Source organism: Paramisgurnus dabryanus, chromosome 8 (genome assembly GCF_030506205.2).
Source record: "Paramisgurnus dabryanus chromosome 8, PD_genome_1.1, whole genome shotgun sequence".
In the NCBI taxonomy this organism is placed as follows: Eukaryota; Metazoa; Chordata; class Actinopteri; order Cypriniformes; family Cobitidae; genus Paramisgurnus; species Paramisgurnus dabryanus.
Genome location: NC_133344.1, coordinates 29306862 through 29326044, shown reverse-complemented (window position 1 = coordinate 29326044; position 19183 = coordinate 29306862). Strand labels below are relative to the sequence as shown.

At 36.8% G+C, this 19183-nt stretch overlaps 1 protein-coding gene across 2 annotated transcripts in view; it reads right to left on the bottom strand.

Moving 5' to 3' along the window:
• caln1 (calneuron 1) overlaps window positions 1–19183 on the bottom strand; it is a 69227-nt gene that overhangs the window by 41141 nt on the left and 8903 nt on the right. For both annotated transcript variants that reach the window (XM_065281447.2, XM_065281446.2), the window contains exons 2-4: window positions 12765–12889; window positions 8490–8633; window positions 6097–6209 (exon numbers count right to left, since the gene is read on the bottom strand). In XM_065281447.2, coding sequence (XP_065137519.1) covers window positions 6097–6209; window positions 8490–8633; window positions 12765–12882 — 375 coding nt within the window. In that variant the 5' untranslated portion in view covers window positions 12883–12889. The remainder of the gene's footprint in view (window positions 1–6096; window positions 6210–8489; window positions 8634–12764; window positions 12890–19183) is intronic.

Genomic DNA, 19183 nt, shown 5'->3' with positions numbered 1-19183 from the left:
GCCAATGCCTTTTCACAATCATAGCTGCCGTATCATTGCTTCTTCTGGCGGCAGTTTTTGAATTGGTGTATATCTGATATTTACAGCGGATTGTCACCACTTTTGCATCTTTTCTTGAAATCAATCGATAGTTTGACCTCGGTACACTTGGAATATTTTCAGTACATTTTTAAAAAGTTGTGACATTGTATGCTGTGTTTATATCATATAATAAATAAATGGGTACGTTATTTGCCCTTAATGCCTGAATAGTGTATGTAAGGGATAATGTAGAGGCAGCCGGTAGTTATCGGGAAATAAGCCCCGACAGTGTGATCAGGACCCGACGCGAAGCGGAATGTTTCAAAATGTTTTGTTTTTTCCGTACATGTTAAAATTAATGTCAAAATCCATTCTTAATTGTGGTTGTCCAGTGTTTGTCACAAGATGGCGCCAAACAGTAATCTTTATTGGCGCGGAGCGATTTTAATCATACAAGTAGTACCGGCTATGCGTTATTACTTTGGAGCGGTTATTATTTGAAAAGAACGGACCTGCAAATGTCTCAACTGACCAATCAGAATCAAGCATTCCAGAGAGCCGTGTAATAATGTTTAATAAAATACAATTAATCCTGGCGGTTTAAATTGAAATTCTTATCCCAGTACATGTCATCATAGCAAAATTATACCCCAAAATATCATTTTATAGCCTAATATATTAAGTTTCACCTGGACGGATGAGGTACAAATGGTTTTTTCAAGGTTTCAGTCTGAAGAGACTAAGAGGCTGTTTACACTTGGCATTAACATGCGTTTTCGTCGATCGGATCACAAGTGGACGACGTTAATGCCAGGTGTAAACGGTGTTCAAAACGTTTTGAACGCGTCCACTTTCGACCACTTTCAACCACATCCAGAGGTAGTCGAAACCAATTTCGATCGGATCGCTTTGGAGTTGCGGAACGCATATGTGGTTGAATGTGTTCGAACAGCCACACGCGACCGCCTTCTCTCCGCCCATTTATCTAATCTGAGGTATTAAACACAAGTTTTACGTCTTTTTTTGACTTCTGGCATGAACATACGGTGAACAGCGCTATTTTTAGCCTTTCATTGATAAAACTAATGCGGGTGTTCTCCGTAGTTTCGTTTTGAAAGCGTGAAAGTTGCGCGATCCTATTTCATCAATTGCGCTGAAAATTCAGAGAAAGCTCCAACATATAAACGTGCAAAACACTGTGCAGCATGTTTACTTGCTAAACAAGCAGTGGACTCCGACATAATATTAGTTCGTGTCCATATAAACTCATAATTACTCCCGCTCAGGTTTGAATGACAGCAGATAGACTCGCCCACCGTCTCAAAGACCACCCCCTCACAGTATTCCAGACATAAGCGGTCGAAAGTGGACAAAAGAGACAAATTTAAATACCAGGTGTAAACGTAATGTGTCTCTCTCGTCCACTTGTGATCCGATCGATGAAAACACATCTTAATACCAAGTGTAAACAGACCCTGATATTGCGAGCAACAAGAGGAAGCAAGAAAGGGACAGCTGATTGGTCTCTTTCTCTCTGATAACTACACCAATCAGTTTTTCGCTGTGGACGGCCTTATACAATCGACCTCCTTCTTTCTGTTCAGTGCAGTATACATCACTGTAGTTAATTTATACTGTAGTGTAATTGACAAGAATGTCCAAAAACAGGAAAATACTATGTTAATTACATTGTTAGGACATTAAAGTGTACCCCAGCTTAGCAATAGTAAAAAAGAAATAAGTATTTTTTGCTGTCATTCATTCATTAGGTGTCATTTGTTTTAATAGCATAACTTATTCGCTATTAAGAGTGCTATATTATATGATTATATTAGTGTGTTTTAACTATTATAGTTGTTTTTTGGGGGGAGCTACCTTCCTGTTTTTGACATGTGGGCAATTTCTTTTCTGATCTGACCTTTTAAAAGCTTTTTGCTGTAGTCCAAAAAGGGAGTCCAAGCTTAATATACTGCCTTTGTTTTTCACCGCAGTGTTTTTAAGGAAAAAAGGTTACTTATCTGCTTATAAGACAGAAACAGACTGAAAGTAAACACGAGAGCTCTTAGTGCAATGCTGGCAAACTCCAACTAGATCTTCAAAATATTATTTGAAGTGGAAGCTTGTTGCAAAGAAAGGAACTATAAAAAGATACCATCTGTATGAGAGAAATAAGTGGCAAGATATTAAAAACATTTTGTTCCTTCCGATTTTGCTATAAAAGACAAACATGTTGCAAGATGATAAGATCTGAGTATATATTTTATTTTGCTGCTATCTTTCAGAATAGAAATACATTTATGATCAATTAAATGCTTGTAAGGGGAAACCTTGCTAATTACAAGACAATGTAAAGTCATGTGCATATATTGTATATATTTTAATATCTGGTTACACTATTGTCAAAATGTGGTGTGTCAGTACAGTCCATTTAATGAGGATAACATCACACTCTCAGAAAAAAGATAAAAAGCTGTCAATGGGGCGGTACACTTTCAAAAACACAACTTTTGGTGTCCCCAATAAGGGTACCATATATTGGTAACCCAAAAGTACATATTTTTTCCTAAATGGTACATATTAGAACTTTTCAAAAGAATACCAGTGCTAGCTTTCATACCTTTTTCTGCTAGCGACCAGAGAGTGGATATCATAAGCATAAGCACCCATGCAATAAAACAAAACACAAGACATAGCAGTTATTGTAGGACAGATATTTGCTTGAGACACCAGTAAGTGAAGTATGACCCAGCTTTGCCTGGAGAGGCCCTCTGAGCATTTAGAAGCGTTGAAGTGATGAAGCACTTACAGATTGGCCTGACACAGCAGAGAGGTGGAAAATAAATACTTTAAATAAGAGCAGAAGACCGGGGAGTGATTCATAAAATATAATTGAAGTCCTGACAGCATCAACGCTCCAGGATACTTTCAGTAGTCACATCATGAAGAACAGTACAGCGTTCAGACTATATTCAGATAGCATATAAAGCAGTGATTATCAACTTGTGGGTCAGACAATAAGAGAAACTATGATGAAAGTGCAACTTTAATTGATTAAAAGCCACTTAAACATTTTAAGATTGTTGTCCTTAAGAAGCATCAGCTCTTATGAACCATACCTCTCTAAAGATATCCAATGAAGAGTTGTTGCACTCCATAAGGCTGAAAAGGGATACAAAACAATCTCAAAATGTTTAGACATCCATCAGTGTACAGTTAGACAAATTGTATATAAATGGAGACAGTTAAATACTGTAGCTACTCTTCCTAGAATTGAGTGCACAGCCAAGTTGACTCCTTAGGCACACACAAAATACTCAATTAAGTAAAGAAGAACCAACGAGTAATAGCTAAAGGCTTGAAGACATCACTGGAACTGGCACACATCTCTGTTCATGAGTCTGCCATACCTCAGTCTTTAAACAGACACAGTGTCTACAGGAAAATATTTTATGGACTGATGAAACAAAAGTTAGTGAAAAATACAGTGAGGCACAAAGGGCACAGCTTACCAACAGTAAGCATAATTTCAAGAGTAAAGTATGGTTTAGGGAACATCATGATTTGGGCATGCTTTGCTGACCACTTGACATCATCGAGGGAAAAATGAATTCCCAAGTTTTTTTTTTAGCTAACGCTTTTATCCAAAGCGACTTACAATTGCTATATATGTCAGAGGTCGGACGCCTCTGGAGCAACTATGGGTTAAGTGTCTTGCTCAGGGACACAATGGTGTGTCACAGTGGATTCGAACCCGGGTCTCTCACACCACTGTGCCATCACCACCCCAGTTTTACTAAATATCCTACAGGATAATGTCAGGGTGGCTGTCTGCCATTTGAAGCACATTAGAAGTTGGTTGATGTAGCCGGACAATGACCTTAAGCATCAAAGTAAATCCACCACCAATACTGGCTAAAGACAAACAAAATGCGCCATTTGGAGTGGCCTAAAGCTCAAACCTTAACCTCACGAGAGCGGTTCTCATCAGACACCCTACAAATATATCTGAGTTGAAGTGGTTTTGTAAAGGGGAATGGCCAAAAATTCCTTCTGTGCAGGTCTGATTCAGAACTACTGAAAACGCTTGCTTGAAATAATTGCTGCCAAAAGAGGTTCAACAAGCTATTATATCCAAGGGATCACTTACATTTACCTCCAGCACTGTGAATGTTTAATGGGTGTTGTCAAAAAAGACACAAGAAACTAGAATTATTTGTGTGTTGTCAGCTTATGCACATTTTGTTTGTCTATTGTTGTGACCTAGTTGAGGATCAGATCACATTTTATGGCAAATCAAAGTAGAAAACCATTTTATTCCTGGGGGTTCACATACTTTGTCTTCTATATTAAAGCTGAACATTGAGGTATTTTGGTGCTAAATTGTAAAGTATATTGTATGTAAACAGCCCCCCAGCCCAGAGTATATTAAGTAAAGATTCACTTGCAATGAGACTTAAGCTTGTTTGTACTCAGCACAGTGAGTTTTGCCTGGTGAATCATTCGCAGCTAACAGCCAAAGCAATAAAATGTATGAGAAAGTAAAACTAGTTGAGAACTACTGATGTAAAGGACAAATCCTATCAAAACCTGCCAACTCACTCATTACCATCCATGTATTTCAATGCACACGTTTTGATTACCACAAAAAATGCTGAATGGAAACAGCAAGACGCAAACAAAATGCGTATAAAAAGCACCTACAGTTTTTGTACTTGATAAGAAACAATGTACATAAACTGGGACGAAAGCACATTTACAAATCACCAACAAATAAATGAATAAATTAGCATCAAAAAAGTCATGATATGACTGTATACTTTGTTCAGATAAGACATTCAGAGCCTGCCATTAAAGATCGGCTACAGTTTGTCCTGTACTCTCCCGATATACCCCGTAAATGGTGCGGGCAGACAAGCAGAAATTATATATGTAACAGGAAACTCGTCCTTCATGATGAGGAGAATCATGCATCTCACTTCACATGCAAATGATGGATGAGGTCGTCTCAATGATAATTTCCCCTTACAGAGGAAGCATTAAGCCAATTCTGGAAGTCAATGAATTTACAAAGACATCACTGCAAGATCAAACTTAAAAATTCCCTGAATCAACAGCAAAAAATCCTAATATTGAGTGTGATTCACAAGTATAGTTGCTGCCAGTATGACAAAGTTGAATCTGGATGTCTATAGAAGTTTATTATTGCAGTTAATTATGCCTATATTACATTTTTTATTATCAACATAATAGTTAATTGTGGTAATAATTGGTTTTGCGGTTGCTGAGGTGTGAAGTGAAGCCTAAAGCCAACAGCTGAATCATCCGTGAACATTATAATTCAGATAAGATCAAACTACTGTTACACACCTAAATCCCTGTGATGGCCACGCTTAGTAAAACTTGCCCTCATAGCATGGAAACTTTGAAGTCTTTCCAATTTCAAAGATAAAATTGTGCCAGTGAACTGGTGGTAACACACTCCAAACAACACCAAGGTGTTTATTATTTATATCAACAGCAACATAAATCTACAATAGATGGCAGTTAAGTCTTCTTTTTATGTCTTTTATATCCATATAACTTACATGTTATCATTCAAAAAGTGATATGCTCACCCTCTGTAAACATTAAGCTGTCTACACTCAGCAACGTCTTGCAAAAACCCTCCAATAGAGTCAGCCAAGGTCAGAAGTACCTGTCTCCACCAATTGGGGCTGGCATAGGCTCCATTTCATCTTTTCTGATGTAACCATACAGCAGTCTATCTCAACACTGACCCACAGAAATCTTGTCTCCTCCCAGCCAGATCCCAGCCACGCTATCTGAATTATATGACATCTAACTATTTCCGAACGAACACTCCAACATCACCGTCCAACATTATCAAAAGCTCCTAATCCCAAACCAGTTCCGAACCCAGGACATGTTTCTCTTTCCTAGTTCATGCTGTAGTAAATGTCAGCCTAACACACAAAGCTTTTCATGTATTATGCAATTTGAAGTATTTAGACATTTCATTCAACACAGTTCTTTGATGTTCAGTCCTTTAGAAGTGCCTGCATAAATTGTCCTTACCTGCCAAAATATGCTGTCTATTGTGTTTCCAAGGAAACCTTCCCGTGTTTCAGAGGAGAGGAGCTTTGGTCCGAGTATCGTCATGAACTCATCAAAGTCCACTTGTCCGTCACCTGCAAAACAAATTAATGTCGTAATCTTACTGACAAGTCATTGGAGGTGTTTCTATTTAAACACCCCTTGAAGTGCTTTGCGTTTATGAAATTTCCCCCGAAACAGGAAGCTAGGGTGGGGCTCTTATGTGGCACTTCCGCCTTTAATAATAGCTTACATAGGCCCTGTCCAAAATGGCACAATTTGGACTTATGGACTTCCTCAGAGTCCACACTTTGATGACATCATGTAGTGAAGACCTTAGGCACCCTTGAGGTGAGTCCACAAGGGCACACCGGAGTTGTATTTTGGGACAGACTCGAGCTTCACGCCAGAAATAGGAAGAGAAGTCTTCAAATTGGGACACAGCTATAGTCTACCTCACAACCTGGAATCTGATAAGCTGAAGTGACCTCATGAAAATTGTTAATTCGTATTGACAAAAATGAGAGACTGCAAGTTTTGAATGCTTATCTGAAGTATGTGAATGAGTTTGTAGATATCATGAAGGCTAACATATTTATACTAAAAGCCCAAAACGTCAGTTTTGATTTCATGGGGACTTTAAACGTGATTGCGAACAGACATCTATACAAAGACCCTTAAGGTGTGTCTATATGAGGTTACAAGGTGGCCGTGATGCATTTTCAATTTAAGTGTGATGAAAATGTAATTATATCTGAATTAGGCTGTAATAAAAATTAAAGTGAACAGTGTGAAGTCAAAGCTTTTGTCTTTCTGACCACATGCACATAAAGCAAGAAAATGTTATTGCTTTATTAGTTAATTTCTACATAGACACCTTGTACTAAAAATAAAATGTCACTGCAAATTTGCCACAAAATACGCCAGGCTTTTATTTAAAGTTCGGCTGGCTTGGAGAAGATAAGAAGAAGCAAATTGCTTTGGGAATAAAAACTCTACTGAATTCAGTGGTGTAACACTGAGACTGAAGCACGTAATGGATTCTGCGGTCTGCAATCTTTTGTTTCCAGAACGTGTAGCAGTCTCTGAATAACAAATCACACACACTCTGCATCAGATCCATAAAAACTGTAACACTTTACATTACTTGTATTTGTTAACATTAGTAAATATTAGAAATATCTCGAAAATACGCCATATGCTGTCTGCATCAGATGCAGAGAAGCTTATCCACGCTTTTATGACCTCAAGATTATATTATTGATACTTGGGGGATGTCACGCAAATAAGGTAAATACATTTTTGCTGGTTCAAAACGCTGATGCAAGAGTGCTCACTCGATCTAAAAGGTATAACCACAAAAGCCCAATTTGGCATCTTTAACTGGTTACCACCAGTTAAATATCGCATACATTTTAAAATATTGCTAATTACCTTTAAAGCATTAAATGGCCTTACACCTTAGAATCTTAGAGAATTAATATCAGAATACAATCCGTCACGTACACTGTGGTCGCAAAATTCTGGTTACTTAATTATCCCTAGAGAATCAAAAGTATCTTAAGGTGGTCGATCCTTTTCCTACTTACTCTAGCCCATAAGCTCTGGAATGATATGCCAAAAAACGTCGATCAATTTAAGTCTAAACTAAAGACATTTCTCTTTAAATTCACACACTCACATTACCGCATTCACATAATTTGTCTAGTAAGTTAACTTATCCCGCAATAGTTAGCATGTCCGAAAAAAAGCATTTACATAACTCGTCTGTGTAATATACTTATGCCGCAATAGTTAGCATGTCTGGAACTCAGCCGATATTAAACCACAATACTGTGTGACTTGCGCTACATGTGAACGGCCCCTACGCTAATAGGATTTTGTTTCTCTTTCTCTGTCTCGTCCTCTATCCCGAGGACAATGGGACTAACAGACCCAGCTCCGGGTGCCATGGAGGTCATTACGCCACTGATCTACTGGCCTTCCTTCAACGTGATGCCCAACCAATGTCAGACCAATGACCACCAGCTGCCCCCATCTAATCTACTTATCCGTGTATATATACATATATACATATATACATATACATAGCCTATATATTATGTTTTAATCCCCATAAAAATGTAAAAAATTGCACCTATTATATAATATATCAGCTATATCTGGCTCTCTAACAAGGTTTTTCCCCTCCTAGGACTTTTCACCCACAGGGTTTTTCTCCTAGGGTTTTTTTTATCCAATGATTGGATTATGAGATCTTCATGAGGGCTATGATAGGGGTATGTTAAACAACAAAAATTATTAAGATGATACCGTATGTAAACAATGGAAGTGGAAATATACTTGTAAATGTGTGTGTGTAGGGGGGGACTCACCATCCATGTCCAATCTCTGCATGATGATTGCCAGCTCCACTTCACTGGGCATGTACCCTAGTGAGCGCATGGCCATGCCAAGCTCTTGCTTGGAGATGAACCCATTTCCATCCCGATCCAGGACCCTGAACGCCTCCCGGATCTCTGCCAAGACAAACAAGTGTGCAACTCAACACCTGTGAATTATCTTACGGGACCTTAGTGAGACCTCCACATTTATTGGTTGTGCTCCACCGATCAACAGCTATCGCAGATATTTGCCACCTTCATCGCTGATATCACACCAGGGATGACACATTACCGCAAACACAGAGCAGTTTCTCTTCTCCAAACGTTTATCAACCTTTCATTGTTCAGTACACGGAATTTAGGATGGAAATGGAAATCCTATAAATACCAGAATTTTCACCAACAGCACAAACACAACAGAAGGCCATGTTGCTGACATTTTATTTTGATATCTGCTCTACTAGGAAAAACTCTGCCTGTGAATCTGTCTCCAACAGAAGAGATGATCTGTTGGCTCTATCAAATGCGTATTTTATAAAGAAATCTTCTGTGAAGATAAAACGTAGGAATGGGGTTTTTAAATAGAGCCGGTGTATCGGGTCTCTAAAGAACTCTACGGTACATTGGCTTATTTTCCAGAATACTAAAGCCACGTACAGTCAGAATCCTGGGAATTGACTACAGCTAACAGTAGCTTAGAAAGCTTTAACAACATCACTGCACTATTTTCATCTATTTAAATTAACAATTAGGACTGCGCATACAGTACACAGGCCACTTATTGTGAGGACCTGCGTTTACGCATTTGGCAGACACATTTATCCAAAACAACTCACAGTCCATTACAAGATATAATTTTTTTTACCCATGACTTTTCGCAGTGCTCTACCAGTGTGATATACAGTTGCACATTAGCTTTCATGACTTATTAACTTAAACAGTAAAGATTTCTATTTGAATGTCAGGTAGTAATCCTTTATTCAGTAAATTTCAATAATAATATCTTCTGGTGTACAAATGTCTGCAGTAAGTTGAAGAAAGTTGGAATGCTGTACAGTGGATGAGTCAACAGCTCATTCCCCTTGTTAAAAAGCCACTTTGTGTCTAATAGAAAACTGTTAGCTAGTAAAATTTGCCACCTAATAAATCAGACAGGCCTCATCGGACAGGATGATGTTATTTCATTCGCTTATGTGCAAGCCCAACATTGAGCCAATAAAACTTTAAAGACCTGACCAAAACTAGAAAGATCTATAGTATATTCAGTACAGAAATGTACGTAACTTTTCCAGGCCTTTAAAAAAAAAAATTTGCTCAAACCAAATCATGTTAAACCAGCATGTACCTAAACACAATAATCGGTCAAATGTGAGCTATTAAATTTTCAAAGCTGTTTATCAGCCACTATGTATTTGAAATATACCGACAGAATTATAGCTGCACATGTGATTTTAAATCAGCTATGCACATTTACGATGACAGTAATGTTTCAAAGCCTGTTAACAACATCTGTCTGAAGAAAATGAGGCGAGCAATTTTCTCTCACACTAAAAATTTTGTGAATACTGTTGCACAAAGCGTTTGCAGAATAAAGTCATTAGATTTGTTTATGTACACAGCGGCAAACTCATGAATATATACATACTGTGTCTGTTTTGGAACGTAAATACCGCTTGAAGACAACCTTCAAACACATTTTGTTCTGTCCTTTCTGCTTGTACTTCGGACAAGCATCATTCATCCACACTAGAAAGTCAATAAATATGTCATGATCCTGCCAGCCTGTCGCAGTTATTCATAGTTCATGTGGCAGGATCTTGGCAGTACCCATGTTTTGTGCGATAGCACATGGCCTTTTGTTTGGGCTGTGTGCTTCCGTGTCTTGTCTCTGCCCCGCTCCCTTGTTTTTCTTGTTAAGTATTCATTATTGGTTAATTCCCCTCACCTGACCATTTTTTCTTATTTTGTTTAGCTTAACCTCTTTAAGGCCCCAGTGTGTTCTGTCCTGTGCTAAATTGTTTTGGTATGTTTGTCTCTGTTACCTTGAGCTCCCTATCTTGAGCTTGGTGAAGTTTAGTGTCGAGTTAGTCTCGTCTTAGGGCGTTTTCACATCTAAAGTTCGGTTCATTTGGTCCGGACCAAAAGCAAAAATTTATGCATAGCATTTTTAGCAGTTTTGGTTCCTTTTCACACCACACTGATTGCTCTGATACGCACCAGTTGAAACGAACCAAAATTCAGTCATGTGATAAGATCCACATTAATCATTGGCCTTATTTATTTGAACGTATTTCCTAAATTGCTTTTCGATTGGTCAGAATCAACGTGCGCGAAAATCCAACGGAACCCCGGAAGTAAACAAAAAGAAGGATTATACAGCAGACACCATGGACAGACGGCTTTTGGTGCGAACCATAGTTTGATTGCTGCATTCTCACCTGCCCAAATGAACCGCACCAACTGAGCAATCGAACTCTGGTAGGATTCAACCGAACTAAATTAGGCAGGTGTGAAAGCACCCTTAGTGTGTTTGTTCATAGTCATAGTCCCATCTGTAGTGTCATCAGTTTATGCCATGTTGTTTTCCCCCACGTGGGCCTTTGTTTTTTCAGTTTAAATATTTTTTTACGACAAAATATGCTGTCCACCTTTAAATTATGTTATGCTGTAATAAGCTTTTTCCTTTTCGAACTTAATGATATTGCTTACAAGGATTATGTATGAACTTGTACTGATATTGTTTTCTGTGGAATAATTGTAATATGGTCATTTTTATACAAGTTCAAAATACAATAAATAAATAAAGTTCCAGTAATTTTTATATCTGACATAACTGGATCTATAACATATAAAGATGCAAAGAAATCATATGTTAAAGCAATAATTCAGCCCAAATAGCAAATTCGGTCACTCCTGTCTAACCCTGAACGTAAAAGGAGATATTTTGAAACATGTGCTGGTTTCTTTGCTCTTTTCATGTGGTTACAATGACAGATGCCAAGATTTGCAATGTACTTAAACTTATTGCATATTAGTCAGTTTTGTAAGCTTCAGAAGGAGCTTCACGTGAGTCATTTTACTTTTATTATGGTTTCGTGCATTTTTAAGCTTCTTTGCTTCAGTCCACATTGATTATGAATATCAATATTTAAATATCAATATTTAAAATATTATGAATATCAATATTTAAAATATTTAAAATTTGATGAAGATGCTATACAGTATTTGCTGACCACCTTCTGATACTAATCAATGCAGCATCTGCAAGGTACCAGTAGTCATATTTCACAGATTGCGTCAAGGCAAAACCAACAAACTAAATGATTTGTGGCAGCTCTGAATATCAGCAGGTCCCCGGGGGATTTAATATGTCAGTTACATAATATAAGTCCAAAGCATTTCCCTTCACCAATAATTAGCAATCCGTCTTATTCACATTCATGCTGAAAAATGTTTAGCAAGGGCTTATAACATTTTTCTTTACACATTTTGATTTAATTCCTGGTTTACATAAGAACACTGAGGGTATAACACTCAATAATTAACACTTTGTGTAATCCTTAAAAAAATCTGGAATTCATCTACATTTAAATATAAAAAGTTATGTAGAAGAGTAAAAGTTAGATAAAAGTACTCAAATTTAAATGACCCAAAAATATCAAGCTTATATATTCAGAGAATGTTCTTTACGTTATGTAGGATGATTTATTTAGAAAAAATTATAAACAATGACTTGAGCTAAGTTTACAGATGGGGTCACATATTGTCAGGATTTGTATACGAATGAACCCAGATGCAAACGATGTCGGGGAAAAAACACAAAACACTTTATTTGGACAAAACAAAAACCCACGATGGGGTACAAAACATGAAACACTGACAGATAACACTAAACTTTGACTTTGACTCTGACTCTGACTTGAATAACTAGACACGAACACCAGTAACAGAAGACAATGAACCTGCACAGAACTAAAGATACACTGATATTAAATAGAAGAAAGCAAACAAGATAACGAGCGGGAACAGGTGATGGGAGAAAACCAATGATACTAAGAAGCAGGAGAACGAGGGGGCGGGGTCACAGGACAAGACACCGGAGGCACATGCCAAACACAAAAACAAGGCATGAACCTCCACACAAGGCCAGGGACTGCCAGAACTCTGCCACCATGACAAAATACAAATATAACAAGACTTCAAGGCAGAGTCCTGACACATATATTGTTTAGTATAGTTGTGCGTGTCTGTAACATTAGCGCTCACCATCTAGTTCCTCCACAGAGATGTTTGCAAGCTGCTCGCTGTTACTGTGTTCAGATAGAGAGCGACTCAAGAAGTTCCCCTTGTACAGCAGTCCTGCCGTCACATGGTGGAACGGCATCTTCTCCCTAAGAGAGACACAAGAGAAATGTTTTACACATTCAACCAGTCAGATGAGAGCAAGTGAGAAACATCTGTTAAAGAACCTGTGCAGCAGTTTAATGGTGTCTTACTTGACTGAAGGTCGAGATAAGGAATTAACCAAAGCCACAAAAAGTAATAAAAACACAACTGATAAATTGCATGAGCAAAATATAATGGCAAAATAGTGTAAATTCAAAGAGTACAGTTGAAATTAATATAATATTATATAATAAATATATTAATTCATTGAATGCTGTGGTCTTCAAGAAAAACATATCCTCTCAAAGTGATTATTTTCTGTGAAATGGCCAAATACGGCCATTTCATAAAAATTTTCATTTCTGACACTAGTGAAAGTACTTCAAGGGACATGATAGATCATACTTAAGTTAGGCATAAAAAACATTATTATCCTATTTCCTCACCCAGTTTGTTCAGTAAAATACCCCTTAACAGCATTTGGCATTGTAATATTGCGCTGCTGCAACTGAAAAAATTGTAAGAGAAGAATTTAAAGGCTATTTTAATGCATACAGTATAAAGTATTAAAATTAATAACATAAGAAAATATGCTGAAAGGCAACACTGAGTTGAAATGACCCTTAAGTTTATGAGCATACCGTATAGGTGGAGTGTGTAAGAGCACAGTCAGTGCAGTTTATAGGCAGTTATTTTGTTTATGTGTGGTTATTATAGTGCTATTAAAATAATGCTGATAATTGATAACTGGAGATTGTCCTTTTTTAATGTATGCATTTTGCTACATACTGTATAAGCGTATGGTCGGTCAATATGAATTTTTTATGATAAACTCAATTGTGTTGCAGCATCAGCCTGAGTAAGCTGAGAAAATCATTTACTGTAGCACGCTCTGCTAAAGCTCTAAATCTCGGTATGTATTGGAGGGTCAATTCAATGTAATTTTTAAACATTTCTTTAAAACCTTAAATTGAATGATATCCCAACTGACCTTGTTTATTTACTGTTTTAGATCAATATATCTCTGATTTAGAGTGACACTTTGTAGTTTTTCAACCTTCATAATATATTTTCAAGACCCTTGTGATGGTACATCGACTTAAAATAGGTTGAATGACATGTTCCTTCCCCAATAGCCTGACGGGGCCTGTTTTGCTTTTACTCATACTTTTAAACGTGGTGTTTCGGGTAGTAACCCGAGCACAAAACAAAAAACTACAAAAATCTGCTTTACAGCATACGTCACTTCCTCCACTTCCTCAAATTCGGACGTAAGAGCGCAACTATTTATTTTCCTGATGTTTTTGTCATGGCCGAAGCAGCAACTAAGAAAAAGAAAGCCAAGGTTTTGTCGAAGGAGACCAGAAACAGAAAACGGGAGAGTGACAGAATAAAAAGAAGGACGAGGATCAATTATATTGGGCCAGCACTCGCTAAAAAAGGAGGAGGGGTTACTGACCGATGCTTGTTTGGCCCTCATGCTTTTGTACTAGTAAGTAATGTTATATTGCTTGCATAAGTCCTGTCTGGCACCCGAACAATACTTTTTACGTGAATTTTACTGGAGGCTACTTGGAGAGTTTAGAGAGAGACTTATATCATGTGACATTGTGAAGCCGTGGTGGCGTCATGGACTTACGACACGGGCGATCTGGGTTCGATTCCCCTTTAAGGCAATACTTTTTTAATATAAACTTTAACCAAGTGACCACCGTTACAACTGGCTTGTAAACGTGAGCTACGCGATCGTTTGGCATTTTAAAATAATAAAACCCATGAAATTATATATTATATGACACCTGACATGCTGGAAGGCACACTTGGTGACACTTTGTCTTCTTTTCCTTTGCGACAGTGCTGCGGCGCTTGTGGCCTTTAGAGGCGCTAGACGTGAAAAATACATGTCTAGCACCCCCTAGTGGCCAAAAAGTTCCATGGTGTGCCTTTAATAATAAAATACATAAGTAGATTGTTATATAATAAACAATATTGTTGCTTTAAGTGGTTACTGCCAAGGTAGTTACAGGACGTTTTTGCTAAGAGCTTGTACTTTAAATACATTTTAATCTACCTCTAACTAATGTACCTGCACTGTAAATATGTATCGTTGCACTTTAAGTTTAAACAACAAATTAATAAGTTATTAAACTTTTTTGACTATTTAGAAGTTGCTACAGTATAAATGATAAAAATAAAGCTGTAATAACTTAAGCCCATTTAGCTTATTTTTGATACCAACTCCGTCAAGAAAGTGAAATGAATTGTTTAAGTTAAGTTTTTTAAAACTTAAAAATTTAAGTGCAACAAGACATTTTTTACAGTTATTTAAAGCTACGATCCATATCTTCATTTGGTTAAAAATACACAAAAATCAATAATTGAACAAGTACAGTACATTAAAAACCTGTTTTTTAAACTGTCTCTTTACTTTACACTGATTCATAGCAGTTAAATAAATAATAAATAAAATATTCATTTGTAATTTAAGATGACGGGTAATAAATGCCAGTGTTGCATAACTTAATTAAAAAAACATTATTTTTGAAACTGAGATGGCGATATAGAGGCAAAAGTTACGGATTGCAGATTTTAAGGAATAGTTATGAAACTTTTTCTCTCACAAACCTTTCGCTTTGTATCCCACTGGAGTTATATGGATAACTTTTTTCATGAAAGATGGTCTTCAAACACGTGGTGTGTAAATCATGGGCTAATATACATTTTTGGGGGGAACTATTCCTTTAACATTCTAAACAGCTTAATGCTAGACAAGCTAGTTTCAACACTTGCAGAAACCACAATTTGAGTCATGAAATCTCTCAGATGCCATGGTTATGATTAATAATGTCTACATTAATTATTCAGCATAGTTAAAACCCACTGGGATTTGTTTATCTAAAGCAGTGAGATTCAGACATGAGATACTATTAATCTGATTGATCTTTTGTGTTGATTATAGCATGAAGTGAGTGCATAAAACAGTGAGTATAAAACAGATTTATTGACAAATCTTAGATTTAAGACAGATGTGGTGACAATTCTTAGATTTAAGACGGATTTAGTGACATATCTTAGATATAAGACAGATTTGGTACAGATCTTAGTTTTAAGACAGATTTAGTGACAGATCGTAGTTTTAAGATTAATTTAGTGCGAATCTTAGATTTAATGCAGATTTAGTGACAAATCTAAGATATAAGACAGATTTAGTGAAAGATCTTAGATTTAAGACGGATTTAGTGACAGATCTTAGATTTAAGGCAAAGTTAGTAACAAATTTTGGATTTAGAAATATTTAGTAACAAATCTTAGATTTTAAACAAAAGTAGTGACAAATTTTGAGTCTGAACAGTAGTAACTGCCTGCAGCCATTTTCCAGCATCCAGTAGAAGACCTCTGTAGTCCCTATTATGCAATAGTTTTGTAAATATACTGTACAGCTGTACAGCAACTTAAAACTTAACCACCACAATAAAAACCACCATGAGAGAGAGAGAGAGAGAGAGAGAGAGAGAGAGAGAGAGTTAAAGTACTGTAGTAGTAGTAGTAGTCATTGCAGGAGGTTCCAGATTATAGGCTATGATTTGGGATGCGAGCCCATAGTCACAGTATGTGCTGGGTTAAAGCCAGATTCAAATCAGAGTAAAACGCATACAGATTGAGCAGCCCAGACGGGTAAGGTAGTAGCAGTCTGCCAAAGGACACATCCAATGATTGATGGCAGATCCTTGTAAAATATGGATGCTGCTTTGGGAGAAATGCATGAGACTTCTAGTTTGCACTAAAGGGATGGCTGACTGGTAATAACTTATTGGGCTTAACATTTCAGTCTTTTCTTTTTATTTTCAGGCAGGCTACAAAAAACACATTCAGATTTTTGTGCCTAAATGGTCAAATGTAGTTGTTTTATTGGATCTTTTGGGATGTGATGTGTATGTTACATCATACAAAGTACAAAATATTATCTGGAGCTCCAAAAATATACAATGCACTAAATTTTTCTCATCTACATTAGCAAACTACTGCATCTGATTCATCTGTTCATTATGTAGCAATCAGTAATTCTGTACACAACACAGTATACAGTATGCTTATAAGTACAGTATATGCATGTATATGTTATAAGCAGAGGCAATACTCCACTTTTCAGTCCTCTATTTCTACAGTGACACCTCATAGGTGTTGTTGGATAAATCACTTGCTGATGATCACAGTTCTTTACATCATTAACATAGTAACCAACATAAATACACTGGATATTGACTAACACTGGAAATGCTGTAAGCAAATGTGTCAACCTGGTTGTATACTTAAAGGGATAGTTCACCCAAAAATGAAAATAATGTCATTAATGACTCATCCTCATGTCATTCCAAACTCGTAAGACCTCTGTTCATCTTCGTAACACAGTTTAAGATGTTTTATATTTAGTCCGAGAGCTTGTTGACCCTTCACTGAAAATCTAGTATACTGTCCATGTCAAGAAAGGTTATTAAAACATCATCAAAGTAGTCCATGTGATATCAGGGTCAGTTAGAATGTGTTGAAGAATCGAAAATAAATTTTAGTCCAAAAATAACAAAAATTACAACTTTATTTAGGATTGTCTTCTCTTCCACGTCTGTTGGGAAGCGCAAGACTAAAGTCACGTGACTGCTGTGACAGCTGGGGCGCACCAGATAACACGTCAGCAGCGTCGTACGTCATCTGCGTCACTGCAGTCACATGACTTTAATCTTGGGCATGCCCTTCACAACAGACGCGGAAGAGAAGACAATGCTGAATAAAGTCCTAATTTTTGTTATTTTTGGACCAAAATGTATTTTCGATGCTTCAACACATTCTAACTGACCCACTGATGTCACAAGGACTACTTTGATGATGATTTATTACCTTTCTGGACATGGACAGTATACCGTACATAGATTTTCAATGAAGGGTCATCAAGCTCTGCATTGCCAAAAATGCTTTATAAAAACACTACAGTTTGACATTGGAGGGTTGTATCACTCCAACAAATTGATATCTATAATCATTTTAATGTGAGTTAATTAATACAGTGTCTTTTGCTTTTTATTTCATTATTCTTTCAGGGTATGGGTATGAATATTATGCAACATATGCCAACTCAATGCACAAGCAAGGCTGAATTGGCCAAATAAATCATTGTGTCCCTGAAAGGGAAAAGGCACAGATGAGCTGTTTATGAGCTAATTATTTGGGCAGTTTTAATTAAGGTAATTATTACAATGTCCTCAAGTTATTAAGAATTCAAATCCCTTTCTTGTTGGCGACTCTGTTTACAGTACAGTATGTGTATACATTATTGCCATGAAGTGGTTTTTGAAGAAGACTCATACATCAAAGTAACACATCCTATAATGCACATGCAAAAAATATAGTTTCTTATTGTGCAACTTGCTAAGAAATGCCACACATCATAATATAGCAAACATAATAAGTAAGTCATGAGAGGGTATAGGTTACATTAATTTTACAATGGGAAATGGGTCTTCTCATTACTGTAATATATAGATTTAATTGGCTGATTGCTTTTATGAAGTGATAGCCCTACAGTATGATATATCACACCGATGTGGTATAAACAGATTAATTATTAATAGTTCTTCCCTCAAATATAATATACACTGTTAGAAAAAAATATCAAAATATGTACTCCAGCTGTCACTGGAGCCGTACTCCTTAAAAGCTCCTAATATGTTCTATTAGGCACAGAAATGTAAACATTTAGTACCAATATGCACCTTTAAGGTATTAATATGAACTCTTTTAAAAGAGTACAGCCCTAGTGACAGCTGGGGTACATATTTTGACAATTTTATCTGACAGTGTACAGCTTGTAGTTTATAATTTATATTCTTGTATTATTCTTAAATGTTGGCACATGAATACAAAAGCTGTGATAACAGATGTGCATTTATCATTATTAAACCAGCTTTGTGGCTCATCCAAATTGATTTTAAAGCTGGAACTACAGTATGTTTTATAAATATAAACATACAGTACACCTGATAAAACCCACAGATTCAAGATATTCTCTGGTGGTATGTAAACAAAAACTTTAGTCTGTTTCTATGCCTATGCATTTTTTATGGTAGATCAAAACCCAGCATTCAGCAGAGACCCCAGCCTGGCAGTCTTAATGTGTCCAGAGGGAAAGCATGACTAATTTACCTGCCATCTCAGTATGAACAACTATTATGGTTTTCAGATGATTACTGTGGAGCATACATGATATCTGTAGATCCAAAGCGAACTGTGGTTGGCATTTTAAAAAT